This window comes from Guillardia theta (genome assembly GCF_000315625.1).
Source record: "Guillardia theta CCMP2712 unplaced genomic scaffold GUITHscaffold_60, whole genome shotgun sequence".
Classification (NCBI taxonomy): domain Eukaryota; class Cryptophyceae; order Pyrenomonadales; family Geminigeraceae; genus Guillardia; species Guillardia theta.
This window is the reverse complement of record NW_005434614.1, coordinates 357,988-377,434: the sequence shown is the minus strand read 5'-3', so window position 1 is coordinate 377,434 and position 19,447 is coordinate 357,988. Positions and strand designations below refer to the sequence as shown.

The following is a 19,447-nucleotide window of genomic DNA, read 5'->3' as shown; positions in this document are numbered from 1 at the left end:
ACCTCTCGCTTGCAGCTTCCTTGGCGCCCTGGCAGCTTCCCCTACACCACGCGTGCAGCCATGGTGCCTGAAATAACCGGCGCTCTATGGTGCCTGAAATAACCGGCGCTCCATGGTGCCTGAAATAACCGGCGCTGCGCCTGAAATAACCGGCGCTTGCCTGAAATAACCGGCGCTCTAAACCCTAAACCCTAAACCCTTCCTCCTGTGACGTCACAGGAGGAATTGGATGAACTTCTGCTTCCGATTCAGAATGCAATGAATCGATATCGGACAGGATTGGGCTTGTGTTTGGGCCCGTTGATACGAGAGTTTCCACTCGATCAACTCGGTAATTTTGGTGGTGAGTTTCATACTGTATGGGAAAAGAACAAGAGTGTGAATGTGGATGGCGAGTTGACGGAGGAATGGAAAAGGCAGGTCGTTTTGCTTTTCCTGAATGCCAAATTTTGTTGGAGGAAGAGCGGGCAGATTCGAGATTATGTGGAGCAGTTGCAAAGTTTGTCCAAGACGGTGTCGGATCAGTATGGTAGTCCCGTTGATGACGGTGATTCCGGCAATCCAGTGAGTGCTTCTGGCAAGAAGAAAAAGAAGGGGGTAAGCCGAAGGGATTCTAGGTGTATCTGTCAATCAGGAGGTGTTTCACAATGAACTCGTAGCTGCGAGTGATAGTGACTGGGGGACGGATGTCCTGACGCGCCGAAGTCAATCAGGTTGGGCTATCGTGATGAACGGAGGGGTCATTTCTTACGGTTCGAAAGCACAGAAAGTCATATCACTTTCATCGTCAGAGGCAGAAATCTATGCGACGTCGGTAGCTGCCAAGCATATCAAGATGTACCGCAGCTTACTTCAACAGTTGGGTTTTTGCCAGCAACGTCCGACATTGCTCTTGCTGGATAACGAGCCGTGTATTCGTTTGTTGACCGAGAAACGAGCTTATTCTAGACTGAAACACATCGCCTTACGTGCCAAGTTTGCGGTGCTTATGGTGGATGAGGGCGAGCTACTTCCTGTCAAAGTGTCTACCAAATATCAGCCAGCAGACTTGTTTACAAAGATTCTACCGTTAACGAGGTGGAAGGCAGTTGGATCTTTTCTTTTTGGAGAAGATTTCAAAACTCAAGGAGTTTGTTGGAATGATGACGCTGAGATCAGTGGCGTTCAGTGAGCATCTGGACATACTTTACGCGAGGGGTGGAGTTCATGCTGGTTCAGAGGAATGGAGTCAGCCATGGGAGGCGCAGTTGCAGGATATGGGGGGAAAAGCTTTTTTAACAGAATCAAAGCAGTATGATTTCTGTCGCAACTGTGTGCTGACTGTAGTTGTAGAGACTGCCGTGACTGGTGTATGTAAGAAGCAAGGGGCCCATCATATTGACATGTATGTGTGGTTGCAACAAGTGTATGTCAGAAGTCGCATAGCGTTGTTGTTGACTCTAACATAAGCTGATAACGTCTCTCTTCTCTTTCCCAACCACTTGATCCTGCCCGGGCCCGCCCCGCCATTGACCGTTTTTCGGTCCGTTGCTAACACCATGGCTAGCAGCAGGCGAAGGGGAGGAGGGAGAGAGGAGGAGGAGGCGGTGCGGTGAGAGGGAGAACGTCATGTACCACAAGCTGAACAAGAATGTGGTGGAAGCGAGACCTGGTTTCCTCTCCCGCCTCCCTCCCTCCGTCAGGCTCTCCTCCGAGTCGAACTCTTGTGCGGCAGCTCGTTCCTCCTTGCGACTCTGTGCTGACGCCTTCCCTGTAGACGCCTTGAGATCGCCCCGACTTCACGCAGGAGATCTCAGTGAGCTCAAGCTCCTCAGCCTCGTCGCTCTGACGCGCTGCAGACCCGGAGTTCCACAAGTCGCATGCCTTTCTGCGAGTACTCCGACGTCCTTGTACCTCCTTGCCATTCATTCCCTTACTCTCAGGTGGAGGCGCTGCTGATAGGAGATATCGAGCTCGAAGATTTCGTTTTGCTTGTAGAAAAGTGAGTAGCAGGAGCAGCAGCAGGAGCAGCAGCAGCAGGAGCAGCAGCAGGAGCAGCAGGAGCAGCAGGAGCAAGGACAGGGGTAGGGGCAGGGGCAGGGGCAGGGGCAGGGGCAGGGGCAGGGGCAGGGGCAGGGGCAGGGGCAGGAACAGGAGCAGCAGCAGGAGAAGGAACAGGAGCAAGGACAGGGGCAGGGGCAGGGGCAGGACTTGTTTCATTTGATGGGAGGAGCTCAGGTCGATCGGCATGGAGCGATGGGCCCTGTGGAGTGAGATCTTTACTCGGCTGAGGATGAGCAAGGCGAGGCAGAGGCGGCAGGCGAGCACGTCGGAGCCTCTCCCCTGCTCCACTCACTTCCTGTGACCTGCAGCCCTCAAGCCGAAAACTTCAGGCGAGCCCGCGCGACAAGGGCTGGGAGGGGGAGGAAGGAGGAGAGAGCGTGGAGGGATACGCGAAGAGGATGAAATCTCAAGGCTGCCAAACAGACTTGGACCAGGCCCTGTCATCCCCCGTAGGACGAGCCGTCGCTCACGGGCAGTCAACACTTCTTCCTCAGGCGACTCGACTCGCTCCCGAGCGACAACCTTGCTTCCAACTCCCTACCGAGAGAGGCCTAAACCCCAAGCCCCCCTCACAGCCCTCCAGCGCGAGGAAGAAGCCTACCCCCCGCTCCTCTCTTGCTGCGTCAGCTTCTCCTCGCCGTGAGGTCAGAGCTGCGGGGCATGCGGCGATGAGAGGAGGAGCGAAGGTAGCAAACGAGGACGAGAAGCTCGTGGCGATACTGAAGCATCTCGCAGACCCAACCCGACGACCATGCGCGACCGTCTGAGAGCTCGAGCAACGAGCATGCCCGGGAGCCTGAGGCCCCGAGCGAGAAGATGGCATCACCCGTGAGTCGAGTCGTGCTGGAGCTGGCAAGACATGCCGACAAGCCCGTCGCCTCCAAGCGTGAGAACGAGGTTACTCGAGCCCCCGAACCTGACCCGATGCAGAGGATCACGACAAGAAGGTGCAGATCTTGTACCTCGTCAACCAGGTGGCGATCGTCTCACGTGACATAGTCTTATGTCTTGGCAGACCATCGGCATGCAGCGACACGCCATGTCGCTCAAGATCGCCGCCAAGCTTCCCGCCATCATCGGGGCTCACGCGGCGCATCTAGCGTGGGTGGATGCCCAGACCAACGAGTTCCTCGAGGTAGTCGGAGAGTCCCGGGCCCTTCCTGACGTTCCGCCGCAAGTTCCCCGACGGCGACGGCGGGCGCGTTAAGTTCGTTGACGTCAGAGAGGGTGGGATAGCGGCTGAGGCGCTGAGAAAGAAGAGCTTGGTCCAGGTGGGGCTCAGCTGGGCGAGGCTTACGGCTGATCCTGTGAGTGAAGGTCAAGGACGAGGAGACCATCGACGGCTCGTTGGGCCCGTTCGACCTGGAGGTGGGAGGGTCTGAGCACTCGCGCTCTGAAGTCCTCTGTGTCCCCATCCTTGACAACTCCACGACTCCATGCGCGGTTAGTCCCTGACAACCTTGATGAACTTGTTGTTGTCGTTGATGTTGTAGAAGTTGATTTTGATGACATTGTTGTTGATATCGATGTCGTCGACGTTGACGCGGTTGTCCAGCTGCTGACGATCGGGAGCAACGCGGAGAGGTTCTCCGAGTCAGACGTGGAGACGACCGAGTGGCTTGCGGTGCTGCTGGGGAACGTGATGCATCACAACGAGCAGCTGTACGTCAAGCAGGATCAACTGGCGCTCGTCCTCCGCATCGCTTCTCACGCTGTCACTCTCTTCCAACAAGGATGTGTGGTAGGAGCAGCGGAGGGCCTCCCAGCGTCCGTGACTTCCTTTGCTGCCCAGGTGGAGGACCCGAGGTTCTGGATGTCTGCCTTCGATGCTCAGATCGCGCAGGCACATGGCGCGAGCTGCTCGCCCACGCCCTGACGCTGCATGGCAGATCGCCCTGGTGCACAGGGAAGAGGAGGAAGCGGAGCCGCTGCTGTACTGCATCTCGTCCGATGCTTCCAAGGACGAGGTCTCTATGATCACCTTTTCCTGCACGGGAAGACATGGTTGGATGCTAGGGAAGCGAGACGGAGAGCCCTGGGTGTGCGAGCACGCGGAGGAGGTGAGGGGGCTGGACCGCAGGATCGACCTGGGGGGCTCAGAGTGGGTAGGGAAGACGTCGCTGATGCTGGTGCCGGTAATGGAGCGCAAGGAACAAGATCCGCAGGTGATGGCGATCGTGATGGCTGCTAGCACGAAGACGGTGATGCACGAGACGCACGCGATGCTGATGAAGGCCTGGAGACAGCGCTTTGGGAGCAACTTGGAACTTCAGTGGGATTTATCCCAGCTTGTACACAATGAGGTTCTTCGTACAGCTTGTGCCATTGAGCAAACGCCTACACCAATCTCTGATTCAGGGAGGGAGAACCTTGGAAGGAAGGTTTGCTATGGAGAAGTAGAATCAGATGATTGGCTGGGCGTGGTATGAAGCTTGCTCTCCCGAAGACTGTTCAAGGAAACTCTGGGTTCAGTCAAACAGGTTAGGTGACGCCTCCATCATGATCAAATACAAGACCCATGATCGTCAGAAATGAAATCGAAATTTAATCGGCCGTTGAGAAATTGAGAAATTGAGAAATCGAAAAATGATTCAAAAGAAATGATTGATGGGAAAGGCAAATGAAAGATCATGAGGTCGAAAAGAACAATGCATGCAAATGATTTTTATCAAGAGCTCTCAGGTGAAAATGGCGCCAAATCGATCTTTCATACCGCGGTTAGATAGAGATTTTAGATGGGCCCGTAGAGCAGGTTAGTTAGGACAAAACATTGGTCATGATTGATGGACATCATTGGGTTGAAAAATTTGGATGGAGAAAGTCAGATGGATGACAATTGAAAACAGTGGGATTTGAAATACAATGATGGGGAGGATGACAGGATGATCAGAAAGGTGTCAGGGGAGTCTGACTGATCAGAGGGGGAGCCTGATGAACAAGTGCAGTGCGCACATTCAAGTTCAGGTGGTGGAGGAGTGTTGATGTTACTGATGAGGTTTCTATGAAGGAGGATGTGTAGGTAAAAGAGGGATGGAGCGAGGTGAAGGAAGCAGGTGGGAGCTTGGGGGAGAAGCTAGGTGCAGGAAGAAGGTTGGAGCTTGGCGGAGGAGCTGGGTGCAGGAAGCAGATTGGAGCTTGGCGGAGGAGCTGGGTGCAGGAAGCAGGTTGAAGCTTGGAGGAGGAGCTAGGTGCAGGAAGCAGGTTGGAGCTTGGAGGAGAAGCTGGGTGCAGGAAGCAGCTTGGAGCTTGGAGGAGGTGATTGGGATGCAGCCTGGGAGCATGCAGGTTGGAGGATGAGATGGGGATGCTGGAAGGATGCTGGAAGGGATTTTCAGGTCGGAGGATGAGATGAGGATGAAGGAAGGAGCATGGAGCTGGAAGGGGGTGATCAAGGATGCAAGGAGGACCAGGGAAGGGGGCAACAGCTTGGAGATGATGTTGGAAAAGGGTGAGCTGAGAATCTCGCTTAACTTCGTCAGGGAGGGTGTAAGAACTCGGATAAGTTCTTGGAGACGGCGAGAAGTTCAGGGTATTGCGTCTCATTGGTGGACGAAGCTCAGCGAGATGGAAGTGGGTTTCGACATAGGTCTGGAATTAAGGAATCGACGAGCCTGAGGGTCAGGCGGAGAAGAGGGGGTTAGGAGGACACGTGTCCACTGCGCGCTGTGCATTGTACTTGGTTGCAAGGGACTGAAGGGAAGGTGACTGCTGTGAATAAAGGAAGTGTTGGTTTAGTCTTTGGTGGATCTTGGGTTAAATAGATTCTGGCCAGTGAGGTGGAGGTTGATTCGATTAACCCTAAACCCTAAACCCTCTAAACCCTGGATATGCCTCATCTGTTGCGTAATATCATTGTCTAACTACTGTACTATTACTGCTCTTCTGACCGACTGCTACTACCAATGGTAAATGGTTGACTAATGATTTTTACGACCTCTGTCAGAACGTCATGGCATCCTTTCGGCATCGGTGAGCTTGTTCCTTGTTTTCTGATTTCCTCCTTAAGTATCTTGTCCACTTTTTGGTTCGTGTTCAAAGATTTCTTATCGACTTCTGGAGATTTAAAACGAATGAGAAGAAGCAACATTGTGTGTTGCCATTGCTATGCCCCTTATGCCCCATCAGTGAAGGATTCGTACCTTTGTGCAGTGGGTATTGATTTTTCAATCCTGAACCAATTTCTTTGGTTTACCAGTTTCTTTTAGTTTGTTCATTTGATTTTTCGTGATCTCAAACGATTCACTCGAAATCATTTCTGAGACCCCTGGTTTAGACCTTAGTGGACCCGTTGTCATGATTTTTCATGTTCATTGCTCTAATGCTGCATATTTCAGTGTTCATCAGTTCCTGGATGCCAAAGATGAATACGGAATATATTTTGTGAGCTGATGTCCATCAAAGTGCATCTGCTTGTTGATTTTTCTGAAACAGGTCGTACCTTCGATTTTGCTGATCACTCTGAACGTTGTGTGCTTCATACTTGACTCGGTAAAATAAAAATCTCTTGCTATGTCCTAGTGCAGCACAGATAAAGCTTCAACAATGATGAAAAAAACTATATGGCTGAGCCAATATGCGAGAAGATCGACATGATATTTGTTATTGGTCTTTAAGCAAGCAAACATGTGATCCTTCGTGCAGGTTGAAGGATTTGAACCCAGTGTGTATCATTTCTTTGATTCGTTAGAAACCTTTTCGGTCAGTAACACTAGTCTATAGTATGATCGATCCATGAGCTGACCTCTCCACAAACAGGTCTTCTTCTTCACTGTTGAATATGCGTTGCGGTGGTGGAGCTCCGCCGATGATCCTGAACACCTTATGACTCATGTGAAAAGGCAAGGAGGAACAAATTCTTTTGTTCTTTGTGTCTTAAGTTTCAATGCAGTGGAAAAACTGATGTCTTCATGACACGATTGTGAGATTACAAGGTCACCATGGTATCTGAGCTGATGCAAACACTAGGCGCTGGACTTTCTCCTTCTACTCCCTCGTTGACCTTGGAAGCATTCTTCCTTACTACTTCGAGGCAAGATTCTAAATTTTAACGATCATTTGTATCTGTTACAGTCATTGATTCTTCAATTGCAGCTTTACTCGCTGTATATTACAAGAGTATGAGTACAATCCTGATAGTCGCTCAGTTACCTTCGTTATCAGGCTGCTTGCAAAGGCGAAGGGGTTTACATCGACTTGCCAGCATCTCAGTTTCTGAGGATCTTTCGTCTCTTCCGAGTGATGCGTCTAGAAGGAAGGTCTCACCAACTCCTTTCAATTCTGATTTCTGTTTGCAAAACGAAAGACACCAAAAATTGATTTGGTGAAAGGTACCTGGAGGCGTTCACAGTTTTTGACGATATCTATCGCGAAAATAAGGTCTTGATATTCAAATCAGGATTTGTAGGATCAGCTGTGAGCATGCAATCAAATGTTTTTCTGCTTTTGTTTAAAGTCTTCAAAGGTATGGATCATCTTGTCAGGGGCAAACTGGATGGCGGAAAGAAACAATCCAGCGATGGATGGACGTTTCACAAGCATCGCCAGGTGAAAATCTTTTGTTGCTCATCAGATTACTAAATCTACTATAAGCTCTTCGTATTTCACCCTTTGTAACTTATTCGGAGAGTTCCCTCTGGTCAACGACAGGTCCGCATTAGGAAAAGTGATTGCAGTGTTCACCTCCGCAATAGCATGCGCCGTCTTTGGAATCTTTACGGGCATATTTGGAAACGGCTTTGAGGAGCATGCGGCTAAGAAAAAGAAGCAGGAAAAGAATGATGAAACTGAAATAGTTTCTGAACCAATGTTGTGCGGAGATATTCAATCTGAGGCTTTCAGATTTCTCTATGGTTATACCGATGCAGGGCGAATGTATGAGAAGGCGATGATCGTGGTAATCTTGTGCAATGTTCTTGGTTTTGTGATGGACTCGATGCAATACATGCATCGGTATGAAAGTTTGATGAAATGGTTTGATAGAATTGAAGACGTGTCAGTGATTGTCTTCACTCTGGACTATTTCTTGAGATTCTATGCTGTCGGTGTTCGTCCCGATTACAGCGGCTTCTTTGGGCGAATCAAGTACTTTGGAACGTTCTACTCTATCGTGGATCTTTCAGCTATTCTTCCATTCTTTCTCTCAACGTTTGACCTCTGGCCCTTCGAGGTGAACATCTCGTTCGTCAGATCTCTCCGACTCCTCCGGATGCTCAAGCTAGAATCTTATGTGAAAGTCTTCACCATCTTCGACGATATTCTTCTCAACAACCGAGATGTGTTGGCGGTCAGCGGCTTTGCAGCAACAGTATTGTGGATATTCTTCTCCTCTGTCATGTATCTGCTAGAGCGCAACAACCCCAAGTTGGTGGCGCCGGACGGGAAGCACTACTATGCCTCTATCCCCGATGCCATGTGGCCAACGCTGCTCAATTTGTGTGGTGAGGTCCCGCTCTGCGATTACTCGCCCCTTGGCAAAGTCATATCTGGAGTGATGGGAGTGCTGGCTGTTGGAACGTTTGCCATCCCCATAGGCATACTTGGAAACGGCTTCGAAGAGTGGGCGACAGAGAGATACTCTAAGAAAGACGAGGATGCCAGCCAGCAGCAAGAGTCTCATAGCCAAGAAGAAAGCTTTCTTTTCCCTATTCGGCAATTTGTAGAAGGGAGAACATTGCTAGGAAGCATTTTTGAACAGATTCTCTTCTACCTTATTTTCGCCACTGTCTTCCAACAGGTATGCATCTTTTTGCTCTCTTTTTCTGATCTCTTTGGTGTTTTGTGACCATTTATTTCTTCAAAGTCTATGGAAACATTGCCAGACTTCAGCAAGGAGCATAAACATCTGTTAGATCATATCGAGCTGGTTTGAACTTGATTGTTCATTTTTGACATTTAATATTTGATATTTGATGTTTTCTTTTGATGATCAGATTTCCGTCTGCATTTTCACGATTGAATACATCCTTCGTCTTATTTCAGCACCTCTAGATCCATTGTTTTCCAGCAAGAGGTTTCCTAGAATGCGATTCATCTTTTCCTTCTATGCCATTATCGGTTGATGCATTTTCCTGCATATCCCTCTGAAATTCTACAGATTTTCTCACCATTGCCCCATACTACTGGTCGCTCCTGTTTCCGGGAGGACTTGTGGACAAATATGACGAGGCCTTGCGAATGCTCCGTCTGCTCCGACTGCTGAAGATGGACAAGTACGAGAGTGTTTGTGTGCGTGCGATAAGTTCCTTAGTCTTTGCTGCAGGTACATCCCGTCTATCACGCTTATCGACGACGTCTTTCGTGAAAATTCGCTTCCTCTTGCTGTTACAGGCTTTGCGGCGACAGTTTTCTGGCTTATGTTTAGCACGTTGATGTGGATGACGGAGAAGAACAATTTGCTGGATCCCACTGAAAATGGAGTGACAATGGTGAGAGGTCGTCAAGCCTCTGACTTTGCCTGCTGACTTTCATGCAGGCAAAACGCTACAAGGATGTCCCTTCTGCCATGTCCTACACGTTGATACATCTTTCTGGAGACTATCCCCTTATCGACTACACACTCGCGGGGAAATTTCTTTGCTTCCTCATGTGCTTGTTTGCTGTGGGAATCGTAAGCATCCCCTCGGGAATCATTGCAAATGGCTTCACAGACGTGGCTCTCAAAGAGGTAATCCTCTTCATGCTTGTCGAGCCTACAGCTTACAAAGAGCAGAGAAAACGAAGAGGAATGAAATCTCAGGAGAATAGAGAAGCCAAGGTCCCATTTATCGCTCTCCACTCTTCTTCATTCTTCTCCTTGCTATCTCTTGCTTCTTTAAGCTTGTCAAGCTCACTTACTCGTTTGCGCCCTCTCCACCCATGGCTCGTTGAATTATCGTACATCCTTATAGCTACCCTGATTTTGTTTGCTCAGGCTGAAGATCCTGTTTACCTCAATGACGGCTCCTTCGCCTCCAAGATTCAGATCATGCTGTCCCCGGACGATGACACAGGTGTCTGGTTCGACAACCTCATGCTTTATTTCATCGGCTTCGATGTTGTCTTGATCATCCTTGAGTCTGATCCAGTGCGTCTGTTTTTGATCATCGAGCGTCACTGAGCAATCGATTAGGCGATGAGAGTTCAGATCGGTGACGGCTTCTTCGCTTCGCTGGAGGGAGTATGCGGGATGCTCTTTACGGTCTTGTATGTCCTGCGAGTGATTGCTGCTCCTTATGATCGGAGGGCCGGGTGAGTCTGATCCTTTGAAAGGAGAGGCTGATTTATGCTCAGGTTCTCACGGATGGGCTACTTGACCTCCTTCTTTGGGACAGCTGACATGTTCGCTTTCCTTCCCTTCTACCTCGAGTGGTACTGGGCAGCTTGTGGCATTTCGTATGACTTTGCGCTTCCTCGCTTCCTCCGCTTGCTCAGGGTGCTGCAATGGGAGCACTACACTGAGGCTTTCACGCTGATCGACGACGTCTTCCGCGCCTCCAAGGACACTCTCATTGCAACGTCTTTCCTCGCTCTAATCATCTGGGTCGGTTCCGCCTATGGCTTCTACCTCCTCGATCGTGGAAACCCAGCTTTAGGTGGAGCGTTTGACAACATTCCTTCCTCGCTCTACTTTACAGCTATCTTCCTCAGCGGCGAGTGGGGACAGGTTGACTTTTCTCCCCTCGGACAGGTGCTGGCGTGCTGCTTGGTGGTGGCAGGGATTGGATTGTACTCCATACCCGTAGGAGCTCTCTTCGATGCTTTCGCTGAGGTGCTGGAGGGCAAGGAGAAGGAGAAGGAGAAGGAGGACTAGCAGCGTTTGAACCAGCTCTCTCTCTATGTACATGCCGCAAACTCAAACAATAAAGTTACACCTGCGGAGATGTTCCACCCCTACATCTCACTGCGTTTCACCCTCTTACCATTGATATGAGGCCGCTTGACTGCAAACCGACAGGCACACTGTGGAGCCCGGGGGAAGGAAGTTAGGATCTGCCATGTCAGGGTTGTGGTCTAGAATGCCTTTCACCGTTGTTTTCGCCCACGCTGTGCAAATGAGTTACAAGGCGCAAACACTTCCAGCCGCTCGCACCTGCGATGCTCATCACTGTGTCTCCCCGCTTGACGGTGTAGGTGGGACCGATGACAAGCCGTGTCTCAGCTGGAACTGAGTCCGGATTTGGGATGTTGGGGTTGTTGTTGTACAACAGCAGCCAGTCGTGATTGAAGAGAAATGTGCGAGTGATCCGCTCAAACGTCGCCCCTCCGCTCAGACAGAAGCTGCATTTCTCCACATCAAAAACAAAGCAGAAAGACGGAGCAATCGATGGAGTGAGCTTCTGAAAAATTGCTCCTGTTCCGCTCACTGCGTCCTTTGCCCTCAGACAGGAGTATACTTTCCGCCCTCTCATATCCGCCTTTGGAGTCCACGAGAACTGGATTGAGCTCGTGTATTCGTTCGCTGAATTTCCCAAGACCAACTGCTTGAGATCGAAGTTGTCATTCTTGCAGTCTACTGGGCAACTGATGCCTGTCTCGAACCCATCGCACTTGCCATTGCCGCAGCAAGTTAGGCTCGGATCGCTCGAGCAGGAAGGCACCACGTATGTCTCGTTCAAAGCACATCCGTCGCAGGTTGAGTTGAAGTCTGGCTCAAGTTCTATGTTGTAGAACTGACTCTTGGCGTACAGAAAGTATGATACCGGACAGCCGACAGTCACAGTATCTCGCAGGTATCTGAGCTCAATCACATTGCTGGTTCCAACCTGCTCATCAAACTTCATTCGAAAATCTTTGAGGCGCGAATTGCACCTTCTCTACTTTCCAGAACACAGTTGCCTCATACACTTGTATGATATAACATCTGTTCAGTGGAGTCTGTAGAGCAATGTCGGTTCTCTTGGCTGCAAAACACACGGAGAACGTCTGAGCTTGTTGCCCAACCTGTTACAGTATCAAAACACCAAAAAGCAGGCAAAGGTCAGTACATGAGGGGTGAAGTCGAAAGAACGCTGAAACGCAGTAGGAACAGCAGATCCAGTCAAGTTGACTTGCTGTGAACTCCATTTATACACGAAATATGGAAGAAACGAACCACCTTGGTTGCCGACAGGACCCCTCCGCTTGGAAGACCCGGTTCGGATAATGGGAAGATGTCTAAGCTAGCAGTTGAGCCTCCCATGTTGTATGCAGCTAGGAGATTGATTCGAAGTGTCCGCCCAACCTGTAATGATTTCCTAAAGGGTTTCTCGAGGGCAAGATCTGACTTACTGCTAGAGGGATTGTTACTGAGTTGTCCGTCGAGCCTTGCTGCAAGAGCGTGGTCTCAACAAAGAAAGGTTCGCTTTCTATCCTCAACGCGATGCAGACAAGGCAGCTGTTCTGAGTGTAACTTCCTCCATAGAATCTAGCCCAGAGCTCATTGTTCACAAGCGGATCTGAAACCTAGACCGTACTGTGTTAACAATTAGCACCCAAGGGGTACAAACAAACCTGCACAGCTTGATAGCAAATCTTGTAAATTCCTGTCATAGAGTCCTGGCCTTGTGCGTAACTGAATCTCACTGTAACCTGACCGGTATCTGCATCAGAACCGAGCAACTTGCAAATAAAAGGGTTTTCGTCATTACATCGTTGGAGATGGAAGGATTAGAGGTACACTGATCGAAGGAGACATCACCACAACCCCATTTCTTCTGGATAGTTGTTGGCACAGGCAGCACTGCCTCAGGAAAAGAGAAGTTCACATCAACTCTCTGCACGTAGTCCTGAGTGATTGCCTTGACGTCCATCTGGAAACTGGCTCCGCGGATAGCATGCGCCCTTCTACAACAGGTCGCGTTGTTCGGTATTGTGCAGTTGAGTTCTCCACAACAACTGACGCAGTCTGCAGAACACGTTTGCTGAAGCGGATAGACAATCTGGGGGGGAGGATTCGGTAAAGGAGGCAAACTTTTGACATAAATACACGACGAGAAACTTGGTACAGAGGTGTATCCAGCTGCTCGGGCAGTGAAGCAAAGTAAGAAAAGACCAACCTGCGACGGATCTTCACAATGCGGTCTCCATGTCAAGTCAACGTATCCATAATTGTTTGCCCATTTTACAGGGGAGATACCAATGCTGGGAAAATCGTTGTTTTGAAATATCCAATCAAGACTATTGTTCGATGAAGGCATAGCAGGGTTTCGAAATCCAATCCTTAGCGTTCTCGTTTTGACGCTGGAAAATTCAAAATCCTCCGTATTGCATTGGATGGAAAAATATTGATTTCTGGTAGTCCGGGGGCTCAAGAAGGAGTCAGGGTTTGCGACGGCTGGCAACGAGTACATGGTAGTAATTGGCAGCACTTGGACATGGATCAAGAAGTCGATGATCGCACTAGAGCATCTGTCTTTGTTTGCTGGAGTTGCTCCACAAGATGCTGCACTCATCACTTCTATTTTGGCGACCCACCACAAATCGCCTGGATTGGACTCGCAAGAAGTAAATTGTAAATTTCCGCTCGCATCCAATACAAACTTTGCAGTAGAGAAAAAATTTGTGTAAGCTGTCAAAGCAAGCAGGGAAAAATCAATAGGATTTGAAGCGGTGAATGAACACATTACCTAAGCTGTCCTTGTACTGATCAAGAGGATGAAAGGCTTGTATCGGAAACGAGGGAGGAGTGCAGATAGGTGTTGTCGATGTCAGCTCCACAAGGTATGGCGAACTGATTTGAGGTGATCTTGTCTGGAGAGGAGCAACCCCGTCAGTTATCACTGTCGCGGAGATTTCAAAATTGGATTTGGACGTCGATGCAGCCAGATTCAGGTTCTCGTATGTGTATCGATCGAGACGGCAACATCCTTCGAATTGAAGCTAAAAGAGACCACAGTGAGAAAGTAAAGAATCAGACGCAAGCAAGCCAGCAAATTACCAGATGTACTGTACCCTGAGGAGAAAGAGAAGCTGTAAAGGAAAAGCGGCAGAAGATCACGTTTCCATCTGGTGAGAGGTGATCGATCCGCAAGTAATAATTCGTAGCATCGCAATTCTTATCTCTTGAACAATCGACATCTGTGGTAGATGTTGCATCCAACGTCCGGTAACCTATCTTTCGATATTTGCCCATAGGGTCTCCGCGAGTCAAACTGAGCTTTGCACTAGCAGGGTCAGTCAAGAACTTCTGCTTTGCTTGCAGCGCGTCACTGAGCAGTATCATAGATGTTTCACTCAAATCTCGGATGTCCCATGCTGCGCTTACTGTCACTCCAATGTCCAACGGACTTGAAGAGTCTTTGCAAGTATCAGGGAAGAGAGGATCATAGAAGCCTTGCTCGCAAGAAGTCCACGTGATCTTGGCATAACGGTACGTGGACAAATCCGAGTGAGCTAATGAAAGAATCGTAAGCCGAAAAAGAGATTCAGAGTCTAGACATAGATTGACTCATTCCGAATCAGTATGATCGTGTTCCCAACTAAAAGAAGAATGTACAGTTCTTGTGGTCGTATCCTCATTCTACAAATTCTGCGTTTTTCGATTCTAGTTCTTCCCGCCGTTACTCATCTAATTCCATTCCAGATTCTCCACAATGTATCAGTTTCCTTCCTTGTAACTCTACATCGTCATACTCGTATTAGCCTCGTTGGTTCATTTTTCAACTCTTCAACTTCATCAACTCATTTTCAGATTTCACTCTTCTGCAAGTGCCTACTGTGTGATCATCATCGGCAGCATCTTCTTGTTGTCTACCGCTTCTCACCCTGCATGCAAGCACAACTCACTCACCCAACTCGCCCATCGCGAGCAGCAGCAGGACTTTGACGCCGCCCGCCATGCTGTGACTCCTCGCGTCGTACTGCCTCAAGACCCTACCCGTTCTACCTACCCCATCAGGTGGGGTGGGTAAGGGTTTACCTGTATAATTGATAGATTGATTGTAAAACTTATACATCAGAAGGGGTGGGGGTGGGGGTGGGGGCGACTGCTGCGAGGGGTAAAAGCGATTTGGATATCATCCTACAGGAATTTGAAATGACCGGGTGGGTGGGTGTAAGAATACCGGTGGTCTTATCTCCCACAACGACGTAAATGGTAGGGTATAAGCCCTAGGTTTTCAATCCACCCTCTCGTTCAAAAGTCAGAGGGGTAGGGTGGTCTGGGTCGTACCTTAGAGGGGGTGGCAATAGAGGGAAATAGAGTTGGTTTGGTGCATGGCCATGGCTGGGGAGGAGGATGGCAGGGAGCGAGTGAAGGACAAGGTGAGGAGGCTTGTCAGGCAACTGAAGGACGAAGACCCCTGGGTGGCAGCGGCGGCAGCAGAGGCTCTCTTCGATCTCGGAATCAAGGTGACTCGTCCTCTTCGATCCCTCGTTCAGCTCTTTCTCGCTTCTTGTACAACTCCTGCGGAACTCTTGATGTGATAAAAAGAAGCTACTTCCTAGAAAGACAAGTGTCTGCAATCTCGTGACAGACATGAATTCTCTAGAGAGGTTAGCTTGACTGCTTTCCTGCTTTTGAAAGCAGAATGTTGAGGTTTAGGTATGTTCATGCATATTGTGCCTATTCGCAACCGATTTGCGTAATCGGGGAGGGTTTCAACAACTGAAACTCGAAAGCAAGGGAGGATGAAAGGACTGTGAGGCGTGGGCGAACCTTTCATCTCTTGAATTCCAAGCAGATACGCAATGTGACTGGCTGACCTGATACGTGTTTGATTGTTGTAGGGTGGATATGCCTCACCCATCGCGACAAGAAATCGACAGGAGATCGGGGCGATGGAAGGAGTCTTTGAAGGGTTTTCACACCTTGTTACGCATGGGACGGATGAAGGACAAGTAGCATCTTGTTTTCAATCAACACATTGTTCTAACCCTCCTCGTAGGGCTGGGCCTGTGCGGCACTGGCGCAAATTGCCTTTGACAATGCGGAGAACTGCATAGCAATGGTGAGAACTCCCGGGATATTACGAGGACTCTGCAACGTGATGGAGCACAGCTCGAGAGACAGCAAAGCAGCTGCAGCTCTGGCTGTGAACAACATCTCGGCCTTCAGCGAACAAGCGTCAGCTATCATTGTGCATGCAGATGTGCTAAACATCAACTCAGCGAGGCTTGACGAACTTATTGCGATTCCCTGCCTCAAGGAAAGACAAGCGAGAGACCTTTTCGAATATGTTTCTAGCTATGGTCCCGTGAATTTCTGGGATGATCTCAAACGAGTCCCTGGATTTTCGCAGTATATTATTTCACAAATGCAAAAATGCCGATGGCCGAACCTTATGTTCAGCGAAGAACCGGGCTTGCTTGGAGCCTTGAAAGATCTTTGCAAGGCTGAGGATACCAACGCACGCACAGACGCTGTTGGAGCTTTCAATCACATTTCAAGATCTGATCAGGCATGGACTGGTGTGGCATGAAGTGATAATCCTGACTGTATGATTGCAGGCGAGATGCGTTCTTATCAAGCACAACATCATCAATGATGCGCTTTCTGCGGCCCTGATGGCAAATTATGAGACCCCAGATGAGGTGAACAGAAAAGCTCTGCTCTTTACATTGATGTCATCGTTGCAGATGGACGCGATCGTTGCAAGGGCGACAATGGCGATTGCCAACATCATGGCGCATGGTCCACGATCGCCACATACCTCATCCATGGAGGACTCAACCTGTCTCTCGCCTACTTCACGTGCGTTGCAAGACGAAAGCGAGATCTGCAAAAACCTGCATGGAGAAATGAAAATCTCAAGAGGAGTTTACAAGCGGCCGATTCAGGATTACGTAGAGATCTGTCGATCAGGGGTTTGTGGGAACGTCAGTCTGAGAAGAGAGGCGATGGAGATTCTGGTCAGCCAACTTCATTGGAATGATTCATGAACAAGTTGACCCAACCTTAGGTTCGATGTCTGCATTACGCGCTTAAAGGTGAAAAGTGGGTCGGAATCACCTGGGGAATTTTTTCTGTTGTTCATGCACTGAAGAATTTATCTCAGATAGAGGTCTAGATTCTTTGATTTATTTAGAAGTGTGCTCAACTCGTGCGACAGGAAAACAAGCATGTTCTCTTCAGATTTGACCTGATAGTTTGGTTGCTGGAATTATTGAAAATGTGGATCGGTCGAACGGTACTTGTTGAATCGGAATGGAATGGAAAACCTGATGTGTACATGTAGCCAAGCTTTGCAAACTCGGTGACTTCAACCAAGAGCATCTCCATCCAACCTCGGGAGCTGCACCTGACCCTGCACATCATTGCTAACATGGCAACGTTGGACAGGTGTCGCTCGTTGGAGGGAGGGATAGCTAACACTAACCACGCGGCAGTGTGAGGCTGGAGCTCAAGCGCGCGAAAGCAGAACATACTCTCCTCGAGATCACCCAGAAGGAAGTGGAGGCGGACAGTGGAGGTGTGGACTCGTCCTTGTGGCTCCTGCGTGATCGGCACCTTGCCCTCTGTATGGGCCAACACTCGAGGTGAGCGAAGGAGGCGGCAGGGAAGGAAGAGGCAGGCAGCTCTGATGTTTCAAAGGCTGGGGGCAGAGAGCAAGTTTGGGCTCCTTGATCCAGCTGTGATGAGGTGAGACAGAATCAGTTGAAAGAATCATCTAACATGCTTCGCTCGTCCTCCAGGCTCATCGTCGAGTACACTTGCTCTGCGGGCTGCACGAAAATCTTGGCGCACAGCCTTCTCCTCCTTCTCGGTATGTCCTTGCCTTGCTGTGGCTTGCTGTACTCTGCCTGCTGTTTGACAGATCTGACTCACTGTTCGCAGCTGAGTACCCACGAGAATGCGAGCAGATGGTTAGCGGCTGAAAGCGTGTTGTTACAATTTTATTGTTTTGATAGAATTAGATCACAAACATCTTGACTCACTTCTGCACTATGTACACCTCCCTTGCTGTATCTTACATCACAACCTCCTTCCTTTCTGTCTCGTTACCCCTGACCCTGCTTTCCCGCCCCACCACTGCCCTGTCATCAGCTTCAGTCTAAGACTTTGCGAATTGAAACTCAACCTGGTTCAGCTCTGCGTCCTTGGACACCGACGGCAGCACAAGATCACTTGAGTTGGCAAAGTGCCTGTGCATGGGCCCGTCTGCCCGACTTGTGAGCGACATGGGCCGGGGTACAAGAGGAGAACGAGGAGAAGAGAACACAAGCGGATCGAGTACGATAGTGAAGGAAGGTCATGGAGGCAGATTGTTACCTAGCACGTGCAGAGAAGAGCTCGACTTACGTTTGTCGTCGTTAGATCCAGCAAGCAACGAAGAAATGTCAGTCTTGTTCATGCGGGGATGCAGCGACGTCGACTCCATCTATGAATCAGGTCAGCGGGAGGCAGACAGGCAGTAGACAAGACTCACCGGTCGCGAAGAGATAATACTGCTCAGGTTTCCTGCCTGCAATGGCAACTGCGATAGTATGCCAGTAGGAGGCAGAAGGATAGGCATACAACTCAAGCCCGCTTGCATGTCCAGCAGGCCGGGCCGAAAGAATCCAGCAGAGACCGGAAGGCCAGAGGAGGCGGGAGAGATGGACGTCAGGAGCTGAGGCCGGAGGCTGCAAGAAGCAACGGATCCCTGAACCAAGTTGCCTCCTGCCAGGCTGAACATCGGCGTCGTTGTAGGTAAGCTGGTAACAGGTGGAGGATTGCCGAGGGAGCGGGAGAGTTCCTTGCTGAGGCTTTGAATCAAGTCAGCTGAACTCAATGGATGCGATCGAGCCTCGGATGAAATGCTCATGCTATCTCCTGTGGAGGTTTCGCTGCTGCTTATCCCAGACTTTTTCATGGATGCGTTGGAGCTGTGCGAATCGAGAGACATTGTGATTTGATCGGAGCTGCTGGGAGCTTCAGGGTAACAATCTTCATCATTGAGTCCAGTAACAGCTCGCTTTCTCCTGCGAGGATGAGAGTCCTTTGAGCCTATCGGCCTTCCTCGTCTCCTTGCAGGAAGAATGTCTGTGGTGTTGTCATCCGAGTCCTTGTCGCTCTTGTTCATCTTCTTCTTCCTCGGTTGGGTGTCTTTGGATCCTTTTGGTCGACCTCGAGGTCGCTTCTCACCAGCTATTCCTGCACTTTCATGGTGTTGAAACGTTGATGAGGACGGTAACTGCTGTACAAGTCGCGAAGGGTTGGAAGCTGTGGTGTTGCTGGGACGTGTACCATTGGACGACTTGTCACCCCAGGAAGAGGACGAAAATCTGTTCTCTGGCTGCATGCTAAGCTAATCCACGTTCGCCTAAAACTGTCTGGTAGAAATCAGCTCATGCGCTGTGCTGTCCAACGGTCTGAAAAGAAACAAGAGTCCGTGTTAAAGTGCAAGAGAGTTGGACCAACTTGAAACTGTCCCCGCGTACGAGACCATAGATCCGAGGTATCGCTGATTAAAATATGATTGCAATTCTTGTTCAGACTTTGTACATGTTGATCCTCTGGGAGAGAAAT

General features: G+C 49.7%; 4 protein-coding genes across 4 annotated transcripts; 3 read left to right on the top strand and 1 right to left on the bottom strand.

The window, feature by feature from the left end:
* Window positions 1-2,711: 2,711 nt before the first annotated feature.
* On the top strand, window positions 2,712-4,107 carry GUITHDRAFT_164420 (hypothetical protein; the record flags this gene model as incomplete). The annotated part of the gene is made up of 9 exons (XM_005828324.1): window positions 2,712-2,729; window positions 2,779-2,929; window positions 2,974-3,017; window positions 3,059-3,178; window positions 3,222-3,314; window positions 3,361-3,486; window positions 3,599-3,835; window positions 3,933-4,010; window positions 4,060-4,107. The coding sequence occupies 9 exons, from the start codon at window positions 2,712-2,714 to the stop codon at window positions 4,105-4,107; spliced, it is 915 nt and encodes a 304-aa protein (XP_005828381.1).
* Window positions 4,108-6,980: 2,873 nt separating this feature from the next.
* Window positions 6,981-10,831, top strand: GUITHDRAFT_142088 (hypothetical protein; the record flags this gene model as incomplete). The annotated part of the gene is made up of 13 exons (XM_005828323.1): window positions 6,981-6,983; window positions 7,204-7,298; window positions 7,371-7,455; window positions 7,505-7,587; window positions 7,690-8,776; window positions 8,843-8,905; window positions 8,973-9,096; window positions 9,137-9,301; window positions 9,370-9,467; window positions 9,515-9,706; window positions 9,953-10,105; window positions 10,151-10,269; window positions 10,312-10,831. The coding sequence occupies 13 exons, from the start codon at window positions 6,981-6,983 to the stop codon at window positions 10,829-10,831; spliced, it is 2,787 nt and encodes a 928-aa protein (XP_005828380.1).
* A 699-nt stretch (window positions 10,832-11,530) lies between these two features.
* Window positions 11,531-14,837, bottom strand: GUITHDRAFT_142087 (hypothetical protein; the record flags this gene model as incomplete). Its single annotated transcript, XM_005828322.1, has 12 exons — window positions 11,531-11,548; window positions 11,619-11,783; window positions 11,830-11,961; window positions 12,006-12,071; window positions 12,116-12,241; window positions 12,289-12,462; window positions 12,511-12,599; window positions 12,698-12,920; window positions 13,056-13,483; window positions 13,626-13,878; window positions 13,937-14,391; window positions 14,789-14,837. 12 exons carry the CDS (start codon window positions 14,835-14,837, stop codon window positions 11,531-11,533), a joined length of 2,178 nt encoding a protein of 725 aa, XP_005828379.1.
* A 360-nt stretch (window positions 14,838-15,197) lies between these two features.
* On the top strand, window positions 15,198-17,814 carry GUITHDRAFT_164419 (hypothetical protein; the record flags this gene model as incomplete). The annotated part of the gene is made up of 12 exons (XM_005828321.1): window positions 15,198-15,348; window positions 15,727-15,837; window positions 15,885-16,409; window positions 16,447-16,530; window positions 16,576-16,848; window positions 16,899-17,000; window positions 17,049-17,126; window positions 17,175-17,278; window positions 17,326-17,475; window positions 17,531-17,578; window positions 17,632-17,702; window positions 17,774-17,814. The coding sequence occupies exons 1-12, from the start codon at window positions 15,214-15,216 to the stop codon at window positions 17,812-17,814; spliced, it is 1,722 nt and encodes a 573-aa protein (XP_005828378.1). The 5' UTR covers window positions 15,198-15,213.
* Window positions 17,815-19,447: the final 1,633 nt, after the last annotated feature.